General features: G+C 43.3%; 1 protein-coding gene across 2 annotated transcripts in view; it reads left to right on the top strand.

Annotated features, from left to right (window-relative positions):
* The window catches only part of MMAB (metabolism of cobalamin associated B), a 153,178-nt gene that overhangs the window by 53,906 nt on the left and 72,979 nt on the right, over window positions 1–26,293 (top strand). Inside the window, exons 4-6 of one of the 2 annotated variants that reach the window (XM_085633465.1) lie at window positions 16,052–16,090; window positions 19,787–19,844; window positions 23,775–23,847. In XM_085633465.1, coding sequence (XP_085489591.1) covers window positions 16,052–16,090; window positions 19,787–19,844; window positions 23,775–23,847 — 170 coding nt within the window. The remainder of the gene's footprint in view (window positions 1–16,051; window positions 16,091–19,786; window positions 19,845–23,774; window positions 23,848–26,293) is intronic. The other variant, XM_085633466.1, reaches the window with a different exon arrangement.

The following is a 26,293-nucleotide window of genomic DNA, read 5'->3' as shown; positions in this document are numbered from 1 at the left end:
CACCCCCTTTATCTGTCAGTTTAATAACCAGATGATTCTTCTTGCTGAGGGTGTCCAAGGCCATGTTTTCCTTCTTGATCATGTTAAAAAAAAGTGTCTTTTCTCGGGTTTAGTTTATGACCACCTCTTCAAAAGCCCACACTTCAGGGTGTATTGTGGAATATGGCAGATTGAATTTAGACCTCTTTCTCAGATTGGTGTGTCCAACATCTGCTTCCATAAATGGACTGTTCTGGGAGAAAACCTTAACTCATATCTTTCTGAAGAACTCTGCCAATTTGCACCGCATCTTGAATTTATCAAAGTGCATTGTAGGGACAAAACAGTCCCTGTCGAAAGGTTCTCCTCAGTGAGATTTACTGCCATGCTCATAGGCCGCTCAGGCCTGGTTGTTGTTGGTCATGTGTCTGGCTCCGAGTGCTCACACCTTCTGCCTCCTCATTGTCCTACTGGATCTTCCTTCCTCCTTGTCTTCCTCTCCTGCTGCCTCTTCCTAAAATGCACTAGTTCTACTGAAAGGACGGCATATGTTGGGGCTGTGGTGTCCCTGGATGTGGTTGAGGTCCATAATGTCCTGGCCAAAACTGTTTCAGGGATTCTGCACCTACACAGAACTATGCGCAGGAAAACAGGACCTCGGTGTATAGGTGTGTACCAACCTATCTACTAACCACAAGTGACAGTTATTCCACTACAATCGGGTAAGGGCATATCCCGATATACCTTTGGCAGAAATGATGATGGGCAATACATTAATAAATAGTGACTTATGGTGTGTATATATACATGGTTCCACTGAAACAGTCATACAGTGGAGTTCGACGATGGGAGTTTGTGTATATTTTAACTTGGGATAAGGTATTCACGGTTTACGAGTGATCGTTGAATGCTAGCATTGGACGCATACTGCCAGAGACAGTTTGGGGTTAAGTAGACCCAAGATCAGCTCATTCATATGGTCACAGATCACAGAGTGAATGTGGATAACGAGGATCCGTTCTAGTCTGTGTGCAACCAGGTGTTCCATTATAAAAACGCAATTGACATGCATTTGAATTAGTTTGCCACACCAACCTTCCGGATTAATCAATTTCAAAGACATTGAAGGTGTTGTTTCTAAACAAAGCCTGTAACATATCGTATAATTTGTGTGATCATGCCAATAGTCCTAGTCCGCTAAGGAAAGAATGAATGGTCTCTTTCCAGTGATCATAACCCTGTGTGGCTAATTTAGCCCTAAAAGAGTTGAAGTAAATCAATTTAGAATGGATCAAGATAAATTTGGATTGAGATGATCATTGTAGTTTAAAGAAATAGGGATCCGGATTAGACGTGTCATAATCTGTAAAACATGTGAACTTATCTCTAAGAGTTTTAGAACTCCCTTGTACGGGAGTAGGACAATGTTCCCATTGAGTACAATTAAAAACAGGTCTTAACGTGTTAGTTTTATTCAAGAAATGATGCCCATAGTGTTGATAACAGAATAAATTGGCAGAATTTATATATAAATCCTCAGCATCAAAAGCAGCATAATACTTTAAGTCAGAAAACAATGAATGTACTGCTTGCACATCCCAATCATCAGAATGTATGTCCCGTGTTACCACATCTCCTAATGAGACGCAAAACACATATGGCACCCTGAGCACCTCCGTCGGGCCGAGAATTTCGAAAGCTACTTCATCCCAAATTATGCCATCTGCAATCGGGAAAGCTGAAATATTCACAAGAGTCTGATCACGTTTCATGATATGGAACGATGTGTGTGGGGCCAGAATTCCAACGACCAAGATCACAGCAGAGCATTCTGGCAAATAATCACCATTAATGAGTAAAACAAAATACAGTCACAAATCCAATTGTCATGAAGAGGAAAATCGGGATAAGCACCAACAAGATGTAGGTCCATGGGGGGGACCAGGTATGTCTCTTTGAACCAAGAGATGAAAACATTTAACTTAGTCGGTGGACTTGTTAAACTGGAAGACGAGGAGGGCGAGTCATAAGAGAAGCAGGCATGGTCCCCAAAATAACTGCTTGCACCCATCGGTATTAGAGGTAGGTGGGTTGCATCAGCATAATGTTGAGGACTGCTCAGCACTTCTCTTTGGGACTCATCTGTGGGATACGTATACTCGACATGTGCGGTGGAAGAAGATAGAGGCAGAACAGGCAAAAGGTCAATAGCAGTTTCCATCTCACCCTCACCAGTGTGGGCTTTAGTCGTAGAGTGGGTACCGGATTCAAAGAAATAGCGTTGCACGAAACTGCAGGCGTTCCACTATTCAGAATCGGCCAGACGGTGTAACTTGACATTGTCCACTGAGATGTATCTGATGTCTTTGCGACCAGTTAAAGGTGGTAACATGACTGTACGAGTACCCTTCAATCCAAGTACTGGAACTAGTGCACGATAAGAGGGACCAAATTCTATTTTGTTCTTTAGCTTTCTCTAGCTTTTGTTCTCGTACCAGATCTCCAATTTTAGGAAGCCAGCAGGCAACCGGAATCATTGAAAGGGGGTACATTTTCAGTTGCATAGCTGTCGCAGGTCTTTTGTAGATCCTGTAACACAATAGAATGATGATCTACGTCAAAGGTTGCGGCCGCCGCCACAACGTCTAGACCATCAAGGTCTGGTACAAACCTCTTAATGCCAAAGAGCATTTTGTATGGGGTCTGCGCACCCAGAGAACTTCTAGGGAGAATATTGAGTGCACATTGAACACCATACAAATGGGCCAGCCAGTTCCTGCCAGTACCTAGACACCAGCTGTCAAAGATTGCTTTAAATCCTGATTCTTTCGTTCCACAATGGAATTGCCCTCAGACCTATATGGAGACAAAAACTGCACCAGCACCCCCATTGACTTCATTGCAGCTTGTACGCCTTAGAGGCGAACGCTGGAACTTGGTCTGAATGGAAGGTGCCACAGGCAAACATCCCGACAAAGACATGCAAATCTCTGATGACATTTTGAGCGTCGGCACTGCGGTGTGGCCAAACCCAAAGGAATCTAGTGCACGAATCAACTGCAACAAATATATATTTATACACAGTATCAGAAGAGAATAGACTGCAGTGATCAAGATGTACATAGCCAAATGGTTGATTAGAAATACATAGCTGTGTTTGTGGTGGGAGTGTAACGGTAGACGGTTTAATTTGTTGACAAATGCCTCAAAGTACATAATTATGGGTTTGTTTATATAATCCACGCCACCAATAACGTTGCTGTAAAATCGAGACTGTCGCCGACACTCCAGAAGGAGCCATGACCTTGTGTGCGGCTTTGATCAAAACAAGTCTGCGGTCCATGGTGGGAATCAGCCGATCCCCAACAGATGGAACCTCAGCATAAGGAACCTGTTCGGGAGATATATGATAAAGAGTATTTAGAAGAGAAACCCTGAGGATAAGCAGTCCCTTCCCTTGCAGCAGCTACCGCTGCCAAAATATAATTGTCAGATCTCTTACCTTGTGCCAGAATTTTCCACAGAAGCAGATGATAGCTCCCAAATCCCGACGCGGTTGCCAAATCAGATTTCTGAACTTGACACTCACGGGGGGGAAAGGGGAATGGGATAAGAAAAGAGAGACTGGCTGCATGTTTAGGAACTGCCCAACTCCTTCTGTTAGGAATCTTCGAATGGAATTTCCCTCATCTGTTCATAGACTTGTGAAGTAATCGGGCTGGACCTGCAGAGGATGAAAGAAACCACTTATGCCTCCAATCACATTGCCTAACTAACACTCCTCCATCTACCCTCTAGAACACTGGTAGCTACCTGAGTAACGCTTCAGACTTGCCCCTCTCTTACTGTGATGATACTTGTCTTTAATAAATCCAGAATCCACCAAAAACGATAATAACCAGAAGTCTCTCCAACTAGAATGGAAATAGCTGGACAACTGTTCAAGTATACTTCAAAGGATACAGTTCCTGTGGAGTCTAGTTCTCGCAATGACTAATTTTGTCTTACTTATTGCTGGTAGAATTGTAGTCCTGGAAACGATACTCTCCTCGGGGAAATACTTCGAACTTCAAAGACCTTCTCAATCCTGACGAGAACTTCTCTCAGGGAAAACAAGATTCAAGAACTCTAAAATAATTACTGGGAACTGCGTTCCCGATGTGCACATCCTTCCGCTAAAGCGGGAGATAAAATCATGAGGAAGGCAAAGCGGAAAATCTCTTCAGAGCAGGAACAGGAATCAAACGTTGCTCTCGACCGAGAACTTCAGTTGAAGTGCGCGGCTCGTAGGGAGCTCGTGCTAGAGCTTCGCTTGGGCTCGAGACCTTTGCCCAGAGACTAGAGCGCTCAGATTTCACTCGAGGGCTGCCGCCATCTTGGATTTCCTTAAAGCCGGTTTCAGCAATCAAGAGAAGCAATTTCTGCATTAGGATCCACAAGGGCTGTAGCGCTCCTCCAAACCTGGAACGAGGGATCATTTTGCTTCTTCTTTTCTTAGGGGAGGAGGTAAGAACGGCTACTAGTGAGTTCTTGACAGTACCTCCCTCTAAAGATCGTCCTACCAACCTTGGCTTGTTAGGGTGAGTGTCATGAAATTGTTTCACTAATCTAGCTGCGTGTACATTATCTGCTGATTCCCAGGATCTTTCTTCTGGGCCATAACCTTTCCAGTCTATGAGATAAGGCAATTTTCCTCTCTTAACTCTTGAGTCTAAGATTCTTTTAACTTCGTATTCTGGATGTGAATCTATAGTGACTGGATTTGGTGGGGTAGTTAGTCTGAAATTAGTTGGACTCTTTTTTAGGAGAGAGACATGAAATACCGGATGAATTTTCATTTGAGGAGGTAAGGTAAGTTTAACTGTCACTGGATTGATAATCTTGTTGATCTTAAAAGGGCCTAGAAATCTAGGTGAGAACTTCCTGTTTCCCTTGAGATGTAAATGTCTAGTGGATAACCAGACCAATTCTCCCTTAGAATAATTTGGATTCGACCTTCTTTTTTGATCAGCATACTTCTTGTAAGTCTCTTTTGCTAAGTTTAAATTTTTTCTGGCAGATTGGTAAGTTTCATGGATCTTATCTTTAAGACCTTTAACTGCCGGGACCTTATTTTCTGACCTTCCCAAAATTATATTTGGATGTCTTCCAGAGTTCAAATAAAATGGAGAAAACCCCGTGGAAGCATGAACAGCATTGTTATATGCGAATTCGGCTGTCCAAATGAGGTCTGGCCATTCACCTTCTTGATCTAGAAGGTACAGACGAAGATATTGTTCAATTGCTTGATTTACCCTTTCCGTCTGACCATCAGTTTCTGGATGATAGCTTGTCGAGAATCGGGAATCAATTCCCAACTCCTGCATGAAGGCCCTCCAGAAATGAGAGACAAACTGGGTACCACGGTCAGAAATTACAACTACTGGAATTCCATGTGCTCGAACTATGTGTTGAGAAAATAGTTTGGCCAACTGGGGAGCTGTGGGGAGCTTCTTTAAAGGGATAAAATGACTCATTTTGGAAAAGGTGTCTACAAATACCAAAATGGTGTCGAAGCCTTGACTAGTTGGCAAATCTACTATAAGGTCCATCGTGACAGTGTGCCAAGGATGAGGAGCTATGGGGAGGGGTTGGAGTTTTCCCTCAGGAGCTTGTCTATTGGATTTTCCCCTGATGCATTTGTCACAAGAGCGAATGTATTGTCTCACTTGAGGAATCATGGTGGGCCACCAGAAATATCTTTTTAGCAATTCTGTAGTCTTTAAGATTCCTTTGTGCCCAGCTAAAGGATCATCATGACAAGCTTGCAGTGCAGACTCTCGAATTTCTTCTGTAGGCAGATACAAAGTCTCTTTCACATAGGGAAGATTGTCGATCACAGTTCTTTCTTCGTCCTCCTTTGCCCAATTCTGAATTTCTTCATCAGACATAGATTCTCTAATTTTTTTTTTTATTTCAGAAAATTGTAGAACACATATCAATTTTTCAGCAGGTATGATAGGTTTCTTCTGGGTTTCCTCTATTTTAGAAACTGTTCCCAATCTGGATAAGGCATCAGCCTTTCCGTTAGCGGCCCCCGGCCGGTAAGTGATCGTGAAGTTGAAATCAGCAAAAAAAAGCGACCATCTTAATTGTCTAGCAGTGAGGGTTTTCGCTGATTTCAAGAATTGAAGATTTTTATGGTCAGTAAATACTGTAACCACATGCCGAGCGCCCAGCAAATAATGGCGCCATTCAACGAACTTTGGACTTCCTTTACATTCTTGGGGGAGGGCAAATCCAAAATTGCCTGAATCTTAGCAGTATCCATGGAGATTCCTTTTACAGATAAAACGAATCCCAAGAACTCCACCTCCTTTTCATGAAAGGCGCATTTTTCAAGCTTCACGTACATATTATTTTCTAATAACCGTTGAAGAATTGCTCGAACATGTTGTACATGTTCCTGTAGATTCTTGGAGAAAATCAGAATGTCATCTATGTAGACCAGCGATGCGATCAAGGTATTCTCTCAGGATGTCGTTGACAAAATGTTGAAATGCGGCTGGGGCATTGCATAACCCATAGGGCATTACTTGGTATTCGAATAACCCGTATCTAGTCCGGAAGGCAGTCTTCCACTCATCTCCCTCAGCAACCCTGATTAAATGATAAGCTCCACGAAGATCTAATTTCGTGAAGATTTTTGCTTCTTTCACCTGGTCTAGAAGCACAGAAATAAGTGGTAAGGGATATCTGTTCTTTACCGTAACTTGATTCAATGCCCTATAGTCGATGCACGTTCTTAACTCAGCATTCTTTTTTTTAGGAACGAAGAATAAAGGAGAGGAAACTGGAGATTGAGAGGGACGAATGAAGCCATTAGCCAAATATTGGTCTAAGTATTCCTTCAAAAACTGATTCTCTTTCTCCGTGAGAGCGTAAATTCTGCTACATGGCAGATTTGCTCCAGGTTCCAATTCGATCTTGCAATCATATGACCTGTGTGGAGGGAGTTTTTCAGCCTTAGACTTGTCAAATACAGCCTTTAAATCCTCATAAACTCCTGGAAAGGTTACGGTTTCAATAGCTCCAATTACATTCGGTTTGGTGGCTAAAGACTTGACTGGAGACGTCTGAGGTTGTGCTTCAGAAAGAGTAAAACAATGCTGGTGGCAGTAGTTCGAATTAAGTTTCACAGTTCTGGTCTCCCAATTTATTTCAGGATTGTGCTCGGTAAGCCATGGTAAACCTAGGATCAGCTGGAACTGGGGAGCATCTATAAGATTGAAAGAAATTTTTTCAAGATGCCCCTGATTATGCCTTAATTCCACCAATTCAGTTTCACATGTGATTGGACCTGAAGTCAAGTTGGTACCGTCCACTGCCCGGACTGGTTCAGCGATTTTCTTCTTAACAAAATTCATTCCAATTCTCTTGGCATATTGTATGTCGCAAAAGTTGCCCGTAGCCCCAGAATCTATCATCACCGAAACATCTTTAATTTCGTTTGCTTCAAAACTCAAATCAAATGGTACTATAAGATGTGGAGAAGCTGATTGTAGGGTGTTTGCCAGGTGTTGATATCCAAGAGTCGACTTAGTTTGATCATCCATCAGGGCAACTCTTTTCACTGATGGAGCTTCTCTTTTAACGGATTATTAGTCTTTGGTTTTTTAGGACATTCCTTCACAAAATGCCCCGACTGGCCACAATACAAACATAAATTTCCAGATCTTCTCTTTTCCTTTTCTTCCTTGGAAAGAGGCCCTCGGACACTTCCAATCTGCATGGGTTCTTCAGGAGAGTGTAAATCAGGAGTCTTGGCATTTTCGGTTTTGCCCCGATCGAATCTTGGAGGAATGGGTTTAAATTCCCTTTTTCGTTCTGATCTTCTTTCAAATAACCTTTGGTCTATTTGTAATACTAAATCTATTAACTTGGAAACTTCCGTGGGTCTATCCGGAATTTGAGCCAGGGCGTCCTTTAATTCTTCCTTCAAGCCTCTGTAGAAAATTGCAGCTCTTTTGGCTTCTGGCCATTCAGTCTCAACAATCAATTTATTGAATTGGGCCAAATAGGAGATTAGATCTCGATTCCCTTGTCTTAAATCAAGTAACTCGTTATCTGTTGCTTGAGAAATGGCTCGACGGTCGAAGATCCGGAGGAATTCTCTTTTGAAATCTTTAAAGTTGTACAGCACAGGATCATTACGGGAGACAATGGGCATGGACCAAGAGGCTGCGTCACCACTCAAGTAGGACAATACAAACGCTGTTTTGGACTGGTCTTCAGCAAAAATTATTGGTCTACAAAGGAAGTGTAACGAGCATTGGGTTAGAAAGATTTGCGCCTTTTGAGGGTCCCCATTAAAGCGTTCTGGAGGGGCTAAAGGAATTATGGGGGAAATGGAATGTATGACTTGAGTAGTTATTTCGGAGTTGGGGCTAGGGAAATCTTTTCTTTCAGGTTCTCTAGTCTGAGATGAGGACCCGGGGGTATAGATATTTAACTTCTGTAAGAGCTGTTGATTTTCAACCTGAGATCTTTTTATACCTTCCTTTAATTCCTTATTTTCCTCTAACACTAAGGTCAATTGTTGCTGCATGTTTTCAATTAGGGATGCTAAGGCATTAACATCCAATCCCTCTGCCATCCTGCCTGGGTGGAATAAGCGGCACTTCAATCTGTCAGATCTCTTACCTTGTGCCAGAATTTTCCACAGAAGCAGATGATAGCTCCCAAATCCCCGACACGGTTGCCAAATCAGATTTCTGAACTGGACACTCACGGGGGGGAAAGGGGAATGGGATAAGAAAAGAGAGACTGGCTGCACGTTTAGGAACTGCCCAACTCCTTCTGTTAGGAATCTTCGAATGGAATTTCCCTCATCTGTTTATAGACTTGTGAAGTAATCGGGCTGGACCTGCAGAGGATGAAAGAAACAACTTATGCCTCAATTCACATTGCCTAACTAACACTCCTCCATCTACCCTCTAGAACACTGGTAGCTACCTGAGTAACGCTGCAGACTTGCCCCTCTCTTACTGTGATGATACTTGTCTTTAATAAATCCAGAATCCACCAAAAACGATAATAACCAGAAGTCTCTCCAACTAGAATGGAAATAGCTGGACAACTGTTCAAGTATACTTCAAAGGATACAGTTCCTGCGGAGTCTAGTTCTCACAATGACTAATTTCGTCTTACTTATTGCTGGTAGAATTGTAGTCCTGGAAACGATACTCTCCTCGGGGAAATACTTCGAACTTCAAAGACCTTCTCAATCCTGACGAGAACTTCTCTCAGGGAAAACAAGATTCAAGAACTCTAAAATAATTACTGGGAACTGCGTTCCCGATGTGCACATCCTTCCGCTAAAGCGGGAGATAAAATCATGAGGAAGGCAAAGCGGAAAATCTCTTCAGAGCAGGAACAGGAATCAAACGTTGCTCTCGACTGAGAACTTCAGTTGAAGTGCGCGGCTCGTAGGGAGCTCGCGCTAGAGATTCGCTTGGGCTCGAGACCTTTGCCCAGAGACTAGAGCGCTCAGATTTCACTCGAGGGCTGCTGCCATCTTGGATTTCCTTAAAGCCGGTTTCAGCAATCAAGAGAAGCAATTTCTGCATTAGGATCCACAAGTGCTGTAGCGCTCCTCCAAACCTGGAACGAGGGATCATTTTGCTTCTTCTTTTCTTAGGGGAGGAGGTAAGAACGGCTACTAGTGAGTTCTTGACAATAATTTTCTATTTTAGTCATGGACCTTGTAACAGCTGCTCCGGAACACGTGGCTACTGCAGATTTGGCTGCTTCGTCAGACAAAAAATTACCAAGAGCATGTCCTCCCACACGCTTCAGGCCAGGAGTATGTATAACTTGTGTGAGGGGCAGACGTTGTTTAAGGTCTGCCACTCAAACCCAAATCGTTTTATGCTTAATTGCGCTGCCTTTAGAGTCTCGATAGTCATTTTGAGACCAAAAGAATAAGCTGTCATTAAAAGATTGAACACAGTAATAAGAATCCCATACAATGAGAGTATTCACATTAGGGTCGGCAGACTCCAGGGCCAGAACAAGGACACGCAGCTCTGCCAATTGTGCTGTCCCCTAGTGCCTGAGTATGCACTATGGAAGACTTAAATTCTCCATTGACAATCGAACCAGCCACAATAGCGCAAGCCGCCAAATAAGCGTGTTTAGAGCCGGTGGCCAGTTGAGTCGTGCCATCGGTATAAATGATACAGTTGTACTCATCTAAAGGAGGCAACGATGGGTGGAGGATGAACATGTTCACGCTGTAAAAACTCCTGGGTCTGAAGTGCAGGGTCAAAGATAAACATGACATCAGATGATATCAAAGAAGTAGCCCATTGTATCCAACGGGGATGTAGTGCCTCAGAGTTGGGTACACTTGCCTTATTCACTGCCTCCAAAGCAGGGAAGGGCGTGACAATAAGAATGCGTTTACATTGTGCCAGTGAGCGTTCTTTCAGAATCGCCATCTGGACCGCTGTCAAAATTTTGTCAACATTCGAAAAACGCATATCAGCAGCAGTGTACAAATGTGATTTGTATGCAATAGATACCGTGTCCCCCTCACTGAATGTCAAGTAAGTGAAACCCACCCTCCTTTGGAGTATACGCATCTCCAGGTTCGTGGTGTTACAACCCATGAACAAGTAGTTAGTTGCAAGCATGTCAGATTGCAAAGATTGTAGGATAGTGGTATGTTCCGGAAGCCAGGTGGCAGAAGAATATGTTGATTGTATCAATGCATGAAGCGGTTTGATACGCTGGGCATAGTTGGGAATGTAAGTCCTCCCAAAATAAAAAAATTCCAGCAAAGACTGAAGTTTGTTCAGCGTAGAGGGAGGTTGCAATTGTGCACATTTCTCCAGGAAGTGGGGGGGGCTAACCCCCTACCTTCATTATTGAGCTCATAGCCCAAAAAGAGCACTGCCAAATGAGTGATGTGTGATTTTTGCAAAATTTAACTTGTACCCATAGTCGGCAAACTATAAAATGATGCGGTCGACTCAGACAAGATGCGGCACAAGTTCGTCGTCCATCAGATAAATGTCATCAACTTACGAGACGTATCTGGATCTATGTTGTACAAGAAAGACACAACACGTGCAGCAAATGCCCCGGGGCTTTTTCTATACCCCATAGGCAAACGCGTACATTTTTTCTGATTTCCGACAGCTGTAAATGCTGTCAAGTCACGGCTCTCAGGAGCCAGATTATGACTGTAGTAACCATTGGAAATGTCCAACGAAGTTTTGTATTTTGTCTGAACAAGGTTGTTCACTAGCACAGAGCTGTGTGTGTTTTGTACTGCAAAAGTGCGGCAATGTCTATTCAAATTTTGGTAATCCAATACAATGCGATATGAACCGTCCGGTTTTGTTACCGGAAAAAGAGGATTATTTATACAGGATTCAATCACTCCTTGATACTCCAACATTGTTAGAATGTCACAAACGTGGGCCTTAGCTTCACGTTTGATTGGATATTGCGGTTGCGGCTGTGGCATAGATCGTTCAGGTATCTCCTGTGCCGGTGATTCAATATCCTAGCCTATCTGATTACGGTACACCGCTGGGGCAAGGGCCAAAGCCCTCTCAGCTATGAAAGCCAATGCATGCTCCTCCGGGATGTAACGCGAAAAACTCGGAAGTATCACGTCCTCCCCTCTCGAAGCGGCTAGCACAAAGGATGGAGGCCAGTCTGCCTCTGCCAACAAAATGTCGTAGGAGGAAGTAAGATTTTTCTAGAAAACCGCTCTGATTGGACGCTGTATATCACCTTCAATTTGGAAGACTATCTCATAGTCTAGCCGGTGGGGCAACCCGGGTATCTGCAGTTTCTACTGTAATGAATGTATCAGTTGCTGTCGCCTCCAGACAAGGACGCAGTGCCTCCCTCACTATGGTAACCCCCACTGCGCTGTTTAGCAGAGTCACCGCCCAAATCCAATCTAGAAGTCGTGTTCTCACCGTCTGAGGCATATTTCGCTGTTAATACGGCAACTTTCTTTTTCTGATACGGGGGTCTAAAACAAGGCAGATCCTCTTGTTAGGCTTGAACGTCATACTGTCGCGGATGATCCCGTCCCTGTTGTGTGGCCAAACCTTTGCCACGATCCTGGCGTTCCCCACCACCGACTTGAGAGTCCGATGTGTCCTGTCCTGTAAAGAACGAGGAGAGCGCCGATCAGGCACTTGAAATCTATCAGGAGTCTTAATTTTCAAGCGGTCGCGCTAGTCAGAAGTACGCTCAGAAAACTCGGGTGTCGGTGAACCAGCACGCGAACCTTGCTTCTGTTGTTACTGCCCCGATTTCTTATTTTTCCAGTTCTTTTTAGGAAAGAAAGGGCACCCGTCTTTATCAGACTGGGCTTTTTGTTGCGTTTAAGATTGTGTCTGCGTTTGAGTAAAAGGCTTAACTCCCAGACTATTGCGGCCTATGGTTTTATAAGCTTTTGCAATAATCTTCGGTAATTTATGCGGCTTGTCTGTGTCTGCCACAGCCTCCAAGCGGTGAGCCACCTGTAAGCTTAGAGCATCACCCTTAACATTAGCAAGGATCATATCAGCAACCATGTCGAACACCCCCACCAGTCTCATTCCCAATTCCAGAGCCGCTTCGGCTCCGTGCTCATCCTGAACAAGTTTTATCACGCAAGGGAGTACGGTCTTGGAGAAGGTGCCGTAAAACTGCAAATATACCGCTGCAAACATCTTTACCCCAAGTGTTACAATCAGTTAATTCGGGAACTAAGTCTTTAGGCAAACTTATGGTTAAGATCCCGGGTTTCTCTACAGGAGTGGTATTGGGGAAAAACAGCCTCGATTTGTCCAAATTTTTCAGCAAGCCAATGAGGGAATTCATTATTAGGACGTTATTGGGTGAGGAAGGGCGCCATTTAACCATATTTGGTGTTGCCAAACTGTGAGCGGAAACTCAATATATTCTATTTTCCTGCCAAGTCGCGGTGGCAGTATACTCGTGAAACAAATTTTCTGTTCCATCGATTGCCGGAAAGGTGACCCAAGAATAAAATACCTCAAAGCGGAAAGCTGGATCCGCCTCTACAACAAAGATAAGCTCAACACCTGCATCCGGTACTCCATATTGATTTAAGTAAGCCCTGAGCGGTGCACGGTAAGGAGCTGTTATGGCAACCGCCATAATGAATAAGAGATAGTAACAACCTATGCGTGGCAGCGCAACAAAGGGTTCAAAGAAAACAAGAGCTTTTAAAATTCAAGCTTGCAAAACCTATAATATGTCACCATATAGGAGGCTACACCATCACCGCTGTCTCCGGAAACAGAAGTGAGTGTTTGTGGACAAGGACAAGCACTACTCAAGAGTCTCGCAGATAAGAACCAGACCCACTGTTGGTGGCGCCATGTTGCGGGGATTCTGCACCTACACAGATCTATGCGCAGGAAAACAGGACCTCCTGTTTATAGGGGTGTACCAACCCATCCCAAAACCAACTAGCTATAGTGTCTCATTCGTTCTCCTCCAAAATCACGAAGCTACAAATGATTAGACAACACAGAACACAACACTCCCGACTCTCTCCGGAATCGCGGTAGCAAGACATACCCTTTCGCTTGCTCAATGGTACTTGCCCACAATAAGAATTAGCAGTGTCACTGTAATAGTTTAAAATATTTATTTTAACTATCGTGCACTATGATGCAGTATACGAGTCACTACCAGCAGCAAAATACATAAACTCCGAACAATTAGCATTGTTACAATTCCATAGAATATGAAGGTGGCTTTCATTATATACAGACAGTAGGAAAAGGACTATAAGGCCTAACCACCCTCCCCTTAACTGGAAGAAGTTTGGGGCATATGCATCAACATTGGCATTTGCGATTCCTTATTAGCGAAAAATAAGGATTCGCTAATAAGGAATAGCAAAAGGCTATGCATGTAGGAATCGCTATTCAAATAGCGATTCCTTAACTTTCCTTAATTGCTACTAGCAAATTGCGAGTAGCAATTAAGGAATGCCATCCCAATCATTCCTATGGGCCTCCAGGCCCATAGGAATGAATTGGAGATTGCATGAGCAAATAACGAATACCAGTAGGTTCTCGCAAATTGCTCATGCAATTTCAAGGGTGCAAGGGTGTCAAAATGACACCCTATTGCACCCCTGAAATTGATATGTGCACATATGTTGCACACACACATGCTCTAAGGACATGTGTGTGCGCAACATGAAACTTTGAAAAATGCACAAAAGTGCATTTTTCAAACTTTTAGCAAATTACCATGCAGTTCATCTTCATGGTAATTTGCTCCCCCTATTAGCGAATTCGCAAATTTTTTAACTTTCATGCATTGCATTTAAGGAATCCCAAATTGAGATTCCTTAAATTAAGGAATCTCAATTTGGGATTCCTTAAATGCAATCGCAATTTAAGGAATCGCTATTTAAGGATTCCTTAAATAGCGATTTTAGTATTCGGGTTGATGCATTGGGATTGGGTATTTTTAACTCAATACCGGGAGCTATTAGCTAATCGGTATTTTACCGACTGGATTTTGGCTTGATGCATGAGGCTGTATATTACATAAAAGAAGATCTCTGGGGTTTGTCAGCAGACCCCATGTCATAAAGCCCAGATGGAAGGTTTACATCATAGGAACAGCATAGCTCTTCTCCATGGAAAGGGCTCTCTCCAAGTGCTTGCTTAAACAACATGCATCCCCGTAATATCAAACCGCGAGTCTCCAGCAGTGCAGCATCCAGTTGTATGTCAGAAAACCGGGGGCAATTGGACCCCTGAAAATTACATGTTCATTATGTGTGTACTCCAATGTCCATGAAAGTAATAAATCAGATTTGTCCAATACTTCACACAGTTTAGTCCAGTATGGAGAATATTAGTCCGTAAAATCCATTTTAGTTCCTCCTTATTCAGGATACTGCTGATGTCAGAGCTGCAAGGCGGTGGATGAACCACATTGATTACTTGCCACTTCAAGTCATCCTCCGTGTGCCCTAGGTTTGCAAAGTGTTCAACCAAGGGTGCATTTGCCGTTCGGCACCGTATTCTGCTCCGGTGCTGGCAGACTCGAATTCTGATTTTCTGTGTCGTCTGCCCAATATAAATGAAGTTACATGGGAAAGTGATTGCATATACAACATTATGGGTGTTACAGTTGGAGAAATGTGACAAAGATACATTAATATTCCCATAGAAAAATTGTTTGCTTTCAATAGTGAGGTTACAAACTCTTCCAAGTGCTTGCTTAAACAACATCCTAAGATCAAAGCAGTAGTCTCCAGCAGTGCAGCTGTGTTTAGCATGTTTTGTCTAGGTGCTAGGGACTGACCAGAACAGAATAACAAGGGGCATTGTTTATCGATCTTGCACATCGTGATCAGACTAAACTCCAGGAAAACAAAGCAGAAAATGTGAAAAGCAGACAGTTCTCATGTGAAAGGCATAAACAGAGTCTTGCAAAATAAAGAGCATGTAGTAACTTGCGCAAAAGCAATATCATGGCTGCAAAGCTCATTCTAACTTAGCAATGTCGACAATGTTCCTAACGGCCATATAACAAAACATCATTTGGGGTGATGGTATGCTGGGTTGAAGAAACTTCCTTTTTGTTGTTTACGTCTCCCTCTCCAGTTTTTATTGGAGTTGTCACTCAACCACTCGTCTTGAGTCTGAGCACAAAGATCCCGAATCACATTTGCCAACTCCTCTGTAAGCCATGCCCTTATTAAACAAGTCGTACAGTGCCTCCAAACATCCAATTACTCTGAAACCAGCTGATTACAGCTGGGCCCTGGGGATAATGAATAATTGTTGCTAACCTGAACTAACCGGCCACAAGCAGGGGAGCACAGCCAAGTAGGTCACGCAGTGGGTTGGGACTCTTGATGAAGTGCCTCGTGTTGCTCAACCTTTGCTTTATGCCCTTCAACCTCAATAACATATCATTTTTATTTGATGTAGACTGGGGTTTTTTCCAGATACCTTTGATGGTTTTGGTAAATTCTTGAGAAAAGTGTTTAAATACCCTTTGTTTTATGGTTTGATTACAGGGCCATCCATCTTATTCAAATTCGCAGAAGGTTTGAGAGGTATGAGTGGTTTTCACTTCAGATTGTGGTGCACTATCACAGTGTAACTCACAATAACCTAAATGAGACACCAGTTGAGATGCATGTATATGAAATGAAACTGACACCAATGAGTGAAATAAAAATGTGCACATTTGCAAGCATGTGACTAGGCACGCAAGGAGGAGAGATGTGCATGTTATGTAAGATAAATCACATGATGGTAACAACCCAGAGTCACAAGTATTACACTGCCTGTGCATGCAATGAGTGTATTTGCTTGCCACACAAAAACACATAAAATACGTCATTGAGGGAGCGATATGATTACAAACCCACCCTGAAGAAAGGCCAGGACCTTCTTAGGCCACGAGTATAGGGCTGAAACATGTTGGTGATTTAGGGTCATAGGACCATTGTATCCTAAAACCCCTAAGTAAAATATATTTGAACCTTTCCCATCCACCCCACTAATAAAGGGATACCTCAGGAGTGGATGAGGAATTTGCATATTGAAAGTTACTCCCTCTATTTAACTATCTTCATGAGAGCTCCCTGGAAAATGGTTGAGACCACACTGACCTTTCGGAGTCGGGGTGAATCCTTTGAGGAAGCATACCACTATTAGTGGGTGAGGGTTCTATAAAAAAGAGCTTCTTTCCTTTCCCCCACTCCCATAGGAGTGGTGCATAGGTGTGGCATGTAACACCCCTGCCCCTTGTGTAGGCGTTTGAACTCCAGAAGGGATACTCTTGGGTCAATAGATATTATTTGACATCCTTAATCCACTAAGGGTACAATTACCTAGCAACTATGGACTTGCATGACATGCTAGCAAATACCCATTCATTTTCTGCACTGTAAGCCTCTCAGGTCCATAGTCAACAGCCCACCCCTTAAATTCAAAACCTTGATGTTTGCCCTGAAATAAACTCCATGAGTCTTTAGAAAATGCCTAACGTTAGTGGCAGTGAACCTCCATCTTCGATAATGACCCTTCCCACACTTGGACAAATGGCTCATAAAGGCACCCACAAAACAGGTACTGAATGATGTAATTCACTATACATTCTACCGGTTTCATTAACTCAGGTTGGCACTAAGTACGGTAAAAAATAGTTTGTTTCATGCCAAGACTATATTGCTTCTTGGAGCATGGATATAAACAAATACTTTGGGAGTGTTACCTTTACTGGAATGTGTCATAACCTATGACTGTAGCTCAAGATATCTATTCAGGAATCCAGATCTCCGCTCACAAGTCCAAATTTCTTCTTGGCAGAATGTCTTCATACATCCTTTTAGATCCTCAACGTCGACTGCAGATGCGTCCTCTTCAAGAATAATTTGAGCCTTCAGGGGCAGCAACTCTCCAGTGATTGGGATGATCCCATTAAAATGTATTCCATTTAGGAGAAAAGCATTCCTACGGTGGATGCAGGAAGATAACATCTTTGTGCAGGACAGAATAGACATGCTCAAGATCCTCAATTTCATCTAACAACGGATGTCTCTCTGAAAGATTTGGGCGGTTATGTTCAAGAGCATGCAACAAGCGGCCTTTAAAATCAACAGTCTCTTTGCATAAAAGTGGTCCTGTTAAGAGCAGTGAGACTTGTGCTAAAGAAATTCTTACTGCGCAGCCATAATCGGGAAGTCTGCATAGGAATAGACAGCATAATCGCTCTCCATAAAGATCCTGGTGGCTCAAGTCTCTGAGATGCTTTACGCAGAGTCCTCAAGAAGATGGACCTTGCTCTTTGTCCTACTTACAAAGGGCAGATCTGTGCCAAGTGGAATACAGTACAGACTCCTCTTCTCTTAAATCAGGTTAAATCCTCAGGGCTTCCTACAAAGTCTTATCCTTGAGGGAAAGGGGTAATTAATAGCCCTGTTCCCAGCCACAAGAGCGCTTTCAGAAGTTCAAACAATACAACCTCCTGGTTCAAACAGGAAGTGTAATAATCTAAATCTGAGGCACTGATGGGAAGGCATGGCCAATGATGGGGAATTACCAGAGTCAAAAGATAAGGGCAAGATGGCACAGCTTCTCACACTATGTGAGAACCTTTGTTCCCACAAAGGGGTACAGGATCTTGGGGAAGTGACATGTACCCAGTAGAGAATTTTTAAAGTTGTAAATAATCCATCTGCATCTAAGGTTCCCCTATAGTCAGTGACTATCATGTGAGTTTGCAAGGCACATTTTTATATGTTTTAGGTGAGACTAGAGTCTAAGTTCTTCCCAAGTCTACTCACTTCCAGAAAAGCGAAATAGTTGCTTCAGGACTTTTTGCACCTCAAATTATGGGCTCTGCAGGGTTGATTATACCCGCTTTGACATGCATGGAAACCAAATTATGAATGCCAGCTCCAGTGCTTCCAGCCAAAAGGCCTCCATTCACCTGTCTTGTTAGCCATGCAAAAGTAAGGGAGAAATGTGTTTCCTGCAGTCACTTAGGACTTACTAAATTGCCTTTAAGTGGTAAAGAAAAAAGTTAAGGAACACACAATCTCCATCACCTGTTTAATAAAGACAAAGCAGGCCTGTTGCATATTATTTTTGCAACCGAAAAATCTTCTCTCTAGCAAGCCTTTTAGAGTATGTGGTTTTATTTCACATGAACTGTAATTCTCTTCTGGCATTTAGCAAGGCGATCAAACCATTCGCTTTGAACTCTTCATTAGATCGTCGTAGATGGATTTTTTTGGTCTATATAAAAGTTAATTGAGGTATCTGATGGATGACTAGCTAATCTTATTGTTCAATTCTCAGGACTAGTGCAGTGATAGAGAACCAATGATTGCACCGGAATGTCGCAGAGTTCAGTGTTAGGAATCTTCTCTGTGAAGCCAGCAAGTGAGCAGTGCGATCTGATCCCCCTTCAAGAGTTACTCTCATCTTGTCCTTCACCAACTCCTAAGAAAGACCAGGACCCCTCTGATTCATTTCAGCTACTTTAAGTCAAAGCAGCCAGTTTGGACACACACTGTTTAGGCATGGTTAATCATGGGCATTAGCTCAATTAATGGTGTTTTTAAATTCATTTTAAAGTGGTACTTTACTTTCTGATATATTGATTGCTTTCTTGGTGCTCGGTCTAATTTTTCATGTTTTAATTTTTGTATCAATTTGTTTGCGGTTTACATTCCTACTGTGCTGAATTGATATAATAAATCTGCAATATAATGTATTTTTCTTATCCTGCTACAAAATAACCGAGCACAAATGCCTTTATCAGTTAGTGATTTGATTCTCTTGTGAGTTTATCGTGAGTTAACTCCTGATCCTGTCAATATCAATACCGATATTGACAAGTTATTTATTTTTCTGCTAAATGTGACGCAAAGAACCCTTAGATACCTCTAGGTGAACTCATGATTTTGACATGTTCGAATTCATCATGAAAACTAATTAGTGCATACCAATTCAAACAACTTTGTGTCTGATCTTGAAATGATATTCCTTAAGGTCACTGTTTGGCTAGTTATGTAATTATACCAACGCAAGCACTGCAAGAATATCAACTGACAACTTAAAGCATTATAACACCTGTGTTATCTTTTCCTAATGGTTATTTGACATCAGCTATTTTTTTGTGCAATGGTAATTTATAAATTTTGCAGAGTAATTATCTAACATTTCAATGCACATGGACACAACTAAAAGCTTCAGCTAATTATCTGCTTTCTTTTATTTGTATATTTATTTTCCAGTCTCGCCAGAGAATTTTGTGTTGATCATGGGCACACATTTGTAGAAGAACTTGACAAAGTAAGTAACATTAGTGTGATTGTTTTGTGTGTTTAGACTCCCTCCCCCTTGGTATACTTATTTAATAAAAGACTTAGGGCCTTATTTAGATGTTGGCGGTCTTGGGACCGCCGTCCTGGTGAATGGCGATCCAACCGCCTCCAATGCCACTAGGATCCCACGGCATAGGGGAAAGCAGGGGGTAATTGTGGCAGTGCCGATGCCGGCAGAGCTGAGCAGATTCGACCTGCCTTTCCTCCAAGCATTTCATGGCGGGTACCCCTCCCTGAAATGCTTTCCTGGGACCCCACCATGAAATGCTTGGCAGAAAGGCATGTAAAGGGGCCCCCAACAGGGCTCCTGGGCTCATCTGCCCATGGGGGCGCGTGCGGGGGCACATGATGTGCCAACCCTAAAAAGTACAGTTGTGCGTGCACTGTGTGGCATGCACGACATGGTGCATGCCACACTGCACGTATGTGCTGGAGGTGCTGTCACGGTGGCGGGATGCTCCTTAGGCTGTCCTATGAGCCAAGCCTTCCCGCCACCACACTGCCCACCCTGGATTACTGTTGTAATTAGGTGGGCGGACTGCAGACCACTTGGCGATCCACCGGGAAGACCGCCAACCTTCTAAATCAGCCCCTGAGTTTTAGGCACCTCACAGTGTAATAGATTGAAGCTAGTCAAGATATGGACTGGGTGACAAACGGTCTAAATCTCAGGTCTTTTAATAGAGCCTCAAGAACACAAACATTTGTAAATTGACAGAAAGGAGGATTTGAGGGTATGGAGCTGGCCACATTCCGAAAAAGACTAAAGACCGCACGAAATAAAAGTGTTTTTAGTCAAAGAGTAAAACACTTAAAGTCACAATATGAATTAGGTGGCACTATGAAGTGACATTGATAAGTAATTCTCAGTGATATGCAGGCAGTAGCTAGATGAGCCTTTTAAAGAAACTGTGAGTAGCTTCAGATGTCCCAAAACCTACACAGGGAAATAGCAATGCATAGCAGTGTTGGACACCATAGGGGCTGTGTGCAGTTAATGGACATCAAACTTTAGCTCTCAGTCTACTCCTGGTTCTTGCCTCAGGGCACTTGACCATCAGATGTGCAGCCCACATGAAAGTATGTATACATTCATGTGGGTTGCAAGCTCTCCTAACCCAACAGTTTTTTTTTCTTCAGGAGGAGCAATCCCAATTTCAACATTTCCGATGAGTCTATTGGAATGTATTTTTTTTCTTTGTCTAATGGGTCCAAAAAATGTAAGGGTAAGCTAGATCAAATATTTCCTTCTTGCTGATCAATGATGGCCCTCTAGTTAACCTTCCATTATGGGGAATCATTTAGAAACTTTCTAAAATTTTAAAGCAACACAAGTAAAGCATGCCAATGTAGAAAAAACTGTATATCAATTAAGTATAAAACCAATAACTAGCTAATTAGTAGTTAGTCACTCCTTTGTCAGAGCAAGTCAATACTGTTGGTTGTGTCAAGTTAACTAAGTGTGATCTAGAATTCATCTGGGTTAATTAGAGATGCACACCTGCTTTTAAATCCGTTTGTAATATAATTGTATTTGAGGTTCCAACAGCGCATTCATTAGCATATTAGCCCTCTTTCTTTGATACTACCCTCCCCAAGCATTTCGGTGTGTGTACTAGTCACTGTTCTCAGTCTAATACTGTTAAAAACCCAATCCTATGTACTAAATACTAGTTGTCTTAGTCCCTTTTCTCCAGTCATCAAAACCAACTATTATGTTGTACTAATTACAAATTCAGCTGCCTTTTGTTATATGCTTTTTCCACACAAGTTCATTGTGGACATGGCACTGAGTCAACCACAGCAGGATTCCGTGGCGAATTTCTTGATTATGTTAAAAAGTGACTAAGACTGTCAGTAGCAAAACCAAAGGGGATGATGGACGGAGTGTTGAACATTGCAAGCAATCACCCCCAGTCAACTGATCTGGGTTTAATGCATCATAGTTCTTTAGCTCACTCCGCCACCCCAGTTCAGACATGGCCATATGCAAATTAGTCTGACCCTGTGCCTCATGGGAACAGTCCAGCCCGAACTGCCAAGCCATGTCTTCCCTGGACCGGAAACAAGCATCCTGGGACCGGTTTCTGGCTAATCAGTCGTCATCAGCCAGGCTAGCTTGAATCCAGTGGCAAAGTGAGCAAGGGACCCACGTCTGGGCATACCCTGCCAATGTAGGGCGAACAAAGCAAAACCAAAGGAGATGATGTACGGAGTGTTGAACATTTCAAGCACTCACCCCCAGTCAACTGATCTGGGTTTAATCCATCATCGTTCTTTAGCTCACTCTGCCACCCCAGTTCAGACATGGCCATATGCAAATCAGTCTGACCCTGTGCCTCATGGGAACAGTCCAGCCCGAACTGCCAAGCTGTGTCTTCCCTGGACTGTCAGTAGTCATTGCTGTATCCCTCAGCCACATTCAATCAGTGCCTTTCTCTGTGGGTAGCCCTTGGAGATGTAAGAGACTGGAATGTTTTTCAGATTGGCTAAATCCTATTTCCAGTACAGAACATGCACCTAATGCACTTTCAATTGACTGTCTTTAATAAGCGGTAATGGCGACATGCCAGAAGAATCTTCTACACTTGTCCTGCTGAAGGTGATTCATCAGCTGCTGAAATACCGTTTGTGATCAATTGCTTAGAGAAACCTATATGAGGCAAGCCCTCTTTTTGATTAAGTGGAACCTCAGTAAACTGAATTTCTTCCAGCTGGTCCGTATATAAGCAAGCTAAATGTTAATGTGCATGTCAAGATCATATGCTTGCAAAATATTCATTGGAAATCATGTGAATGCAATAGCGAGCGTCTACAAACCTAGAATGAGCTAGGCATCTGTATTCTCCGCATCCTGTAGTCCTGCCTCTGACAAACACAATGTGGAAGAGTGGATGCAGTGTACCGAATAAATAGGATGAACTTCCAATTCTCTGTAGATGGATGAAAAAGACACTGCAATACTGACGTGGGATGAATTGCCATTAAATCTGCAGTCTGTAAGGTCCTGATTTGCAATCCAAGCGAACAGAAAGCAGCATTAAGAAATCAAGATATCACAGTTGATCATATTTTATTGTATCCTGGCAACATTATGGAGTCTTTTATGTTGAATGGTTCAGTGAGTAGGCAGATGGTTATGAAATGGTGCGACAGATAAGGAGACCGTCAGAAAAAGATGTCACCTTTAAGGTCCCTGCTTTGCGCCTAACACCAGCTACACCCTTTCCGACCAGCACATGTATACTTTATAAGCGATGTAACTCTAAGGACAGCACTGAATCGCGAATAGCGTTGATCCATGAAATGTTAGGTGTAGTAATTAATTGTCAACTCCATTGTTTAAGCAGTCACAGGGTACACTTCATGCTATGTTGATGTATGCATTGAATGTTTGTCCAACGTTTCTTCGTCACTTCTATTAATCGTGTTACTCTGGTATTATTGCCAACTGATTTCTTTAAAATGATAGTGGTTTCTATTCTTAAAACAAAATATACATGAACAAGTCCAGCTCATGTCCATAGTGACCGAGTCATTAGTATCTGGCAGTTTGCAGTGTGACATGAATTTGGATCACCTTCAAGTTTCCAGTGAGTGCTTGTCCACCTCACTAAGAATTACTGTTGAGACTAGTTAAATCCTTTATGCCCTTCTCAACAATGAAAGAATATTTAAAGCCATACCCTTCCCATCCAGTGGATGACGGACACATAGCTGTGAGTTAAAAATACAAAGTCCAAGCCTGTGATAGGCTTCGTCTTCCGGTGTCCATAGTGTACAGGATCCATACATACACGGCTTTGTTATATTCAGTATGGTTTTATGCTTTTACACACACAAAATGGAAATTATCTCATCAATTGACCTATTGTGCATGAATTTTTTTTTGTTTTAGATCCAGTGTATGTTACAAGATATTGGCTCAAATATTGCAACTCCGTTATCTTCAGCAAGAGAAAACCACTTAAGTAATTCTTAAATCTTTTTTTCGATGTAATGTTTGGTAGTAAAGTGGACTACTTGAAGATCATCTTAAGGCTTCGAGTCAGGGTTCCAAATGATTATTCATTGAAATGTGTGTTACATGCATGATTGTGAGGCCTGATTTATTTGTAGAATATGTGTCCCGGCTTATGAATCCCTTATTGATTTCCTGTTTATAGATGGACGGCAAACCATAGTATTGCAAAGTCATAATGTGAATCTGTAATTGATAGAAAAACTGGGTGCAGGGCTGTCTTACTCCAGGGCTGCCCTTAAGGCAGGGGTCTTCAAACTGTGGGGCGCGACCCCCAGGGGTGCCGTGGAGCTTTGCAAAGGGGGTCACGCCTTCCCAGTCCCACTTCTGCCCAGGCCCAAGGCCTTCAGCCTCCCCTCTTTCCCCCGTCCTGTGTCTCAGCCCAGGCAGCTGCAGTGCAACTCGAGTTGCTGGGGGCTCAGCTGGGCAGTGTCTGGAGTCTTATCTCCGGCACGGCCAAGTTTTTCACAGGTCTTTAAAGACCATTTGCATTTTTACATGCCTTTGTAAACTGGTTATAGAGGCTTAGTTTTTTTCCTGGTTCCAGTACCCCCTGGGTCCCCACTCGGCCTATTCCTTACATTTGTATTTTACTTTACTGCTGAAGTGTGAGAATGCATTTAATGAAAAGGAATATAAAGTAGGGTTGCCAAAAGAAAAATGCCTGCCGTGTTTTGTTTAAAGAGCCTGCAAAGATCTCCCCTTGACACTAAATAGACTTATAAATAAACAAGCATTGAAAATGCAATAGGTCTCGCCTTTGATTAAGTTAAAGTCATTTGCTTTGCTAATGTTATTGTATAGCAAAGCAAATGGCTTACACTTAATAAAAGGCGATACCTATTGCATTTTTAATGCTTGTTTTTTCTTTTTTAAATAAACAGAAATGGGATGAGACTGTAGCTGCAATTTGCTACCGGACCTCTCCTTTCGTGCGTATTTATGTAATTTGCGGTTTCAAAATTGCCATCTACCATTCCAAACCAGTAAATTAAAAGGAAAATAAAGAAAAAATGGGCACCGCATCGTTATGTATACATACACAAAGGTAATCATGGCTTGCCATTTCTAACTAGAATTTATATAAATTAAGTCCATTGAACCGAAACAATCAATACTGGGTGTTAGAACTGGGGTCACCAATTCCGACACGGTAACTTGGCGCGAGGCAGGAAGGCACCCGAAGGCAATGTGTAAAGCAGTGGTGCAGCACACACTCACACTGAGACAGTGACTCACACGCAATAGAAGGACACCACACCAGGTTGTTTTATGAAACAAGACTCTTTATCTACTTTTAGTTCAGGCATGTAACACTTCTGAGGCACTAGGCTAATGTAGGCAACATCTCTTAGGCATCACTTCAATAAAGATAACAATTCTGATATTCAGGGACAACATAGGCAACATTTACCATAGGCATGGTCATCGAATGCAACATTTCGTGGATATGAATACAACATCAAAACATTTCCTATGCATGTGGATTATTCAAGTAACACTTCATATGCATGGGGTGTCATATAGTAACATGCACAACATTCATTAGGTTCTCCTCTTAATAAAGGCAAGATTTCCTGTAAACAGGGACATCCAGGTAACACTTCAGGGGCATGCACATCACCTTAAGAGCTTATCTCGTGTGGCAGATGGTGATTACCAGTACTCGGCATGGTTAGGGCAGTCCTATGTCCCAGTCAGGCCCAGCAGTCCCACAAAAGGGGTGAAATGGGGCCTTCCCGGCCCAGTTCCCTCAGCACCTACGGGGCTGCCGCTCCACTCTCGTTGCGCTCCCCTGGCAGCCCCGATGCTGGTAGAGACCTCGCCTCCCTCCCCAGGCAGCCCTCTGCTCTGCTCCCGCGGGGCTCTCACCTGAAGGGGGTGACAGCAGGGAAATCTATCGAGTGGCCCCTGCTGGCAGCGGAGCCCCTCTGACGACGTGCAGGATCAGCCCCGAGCCTCAGGCCTCCTTCCGGCCCAGGAGCCAATCGGGTCGCGGCATCTTGGGGGCCGGGCACGACAGGCAGTCAGGATGCGGCGGACGGTGGGCGCGGCCACAAGAACCAATGATGGCGTGACTGGCAGGGGACGCAGCCGATGACGCGGCCGGCGCCCCAGTCACGTGACAACGCCCTCTCTTCCTTCTCCGGCCCAGCGCGGCCCTCCCCAGGCCACGGGGGCCGCAGCGATGACTTCTGGGCCAAAGCTAGTTCTTCCCACGAGACACTGGGGCCGCGGCGGTGATTTCTGGGCCCCAAGGCACGTTCAACGGTAGCGCCCCACTTAAAGGCACACACCCGCTCGGAGCGCATGCAGCGCTTTGGGACTTCGCGGCACCTGAGCCACAACGATGAGCTCTGCAGATCACGCGCTTCCTGACACAGCGCTAAAAGGGC

The sequence above is a fragment of the Triturus cristatus genome, chromosome 11, assembly GCF_964204655.1.
Source record: "Triturus cristatus chromosome 11, aTriCri1.1, whole genome shotgun sequence".
NCBI lineage: Eukaryota > Metazoa > Chordata > Amphibia > Caudata > Salamandridae > Triturus > Triturus cristatus.
The sequence above is the reverse complement of the archived record's forward strand: the minus strand, read 5'-3'. Positions and strand labels throughout refer to the sequence as shown.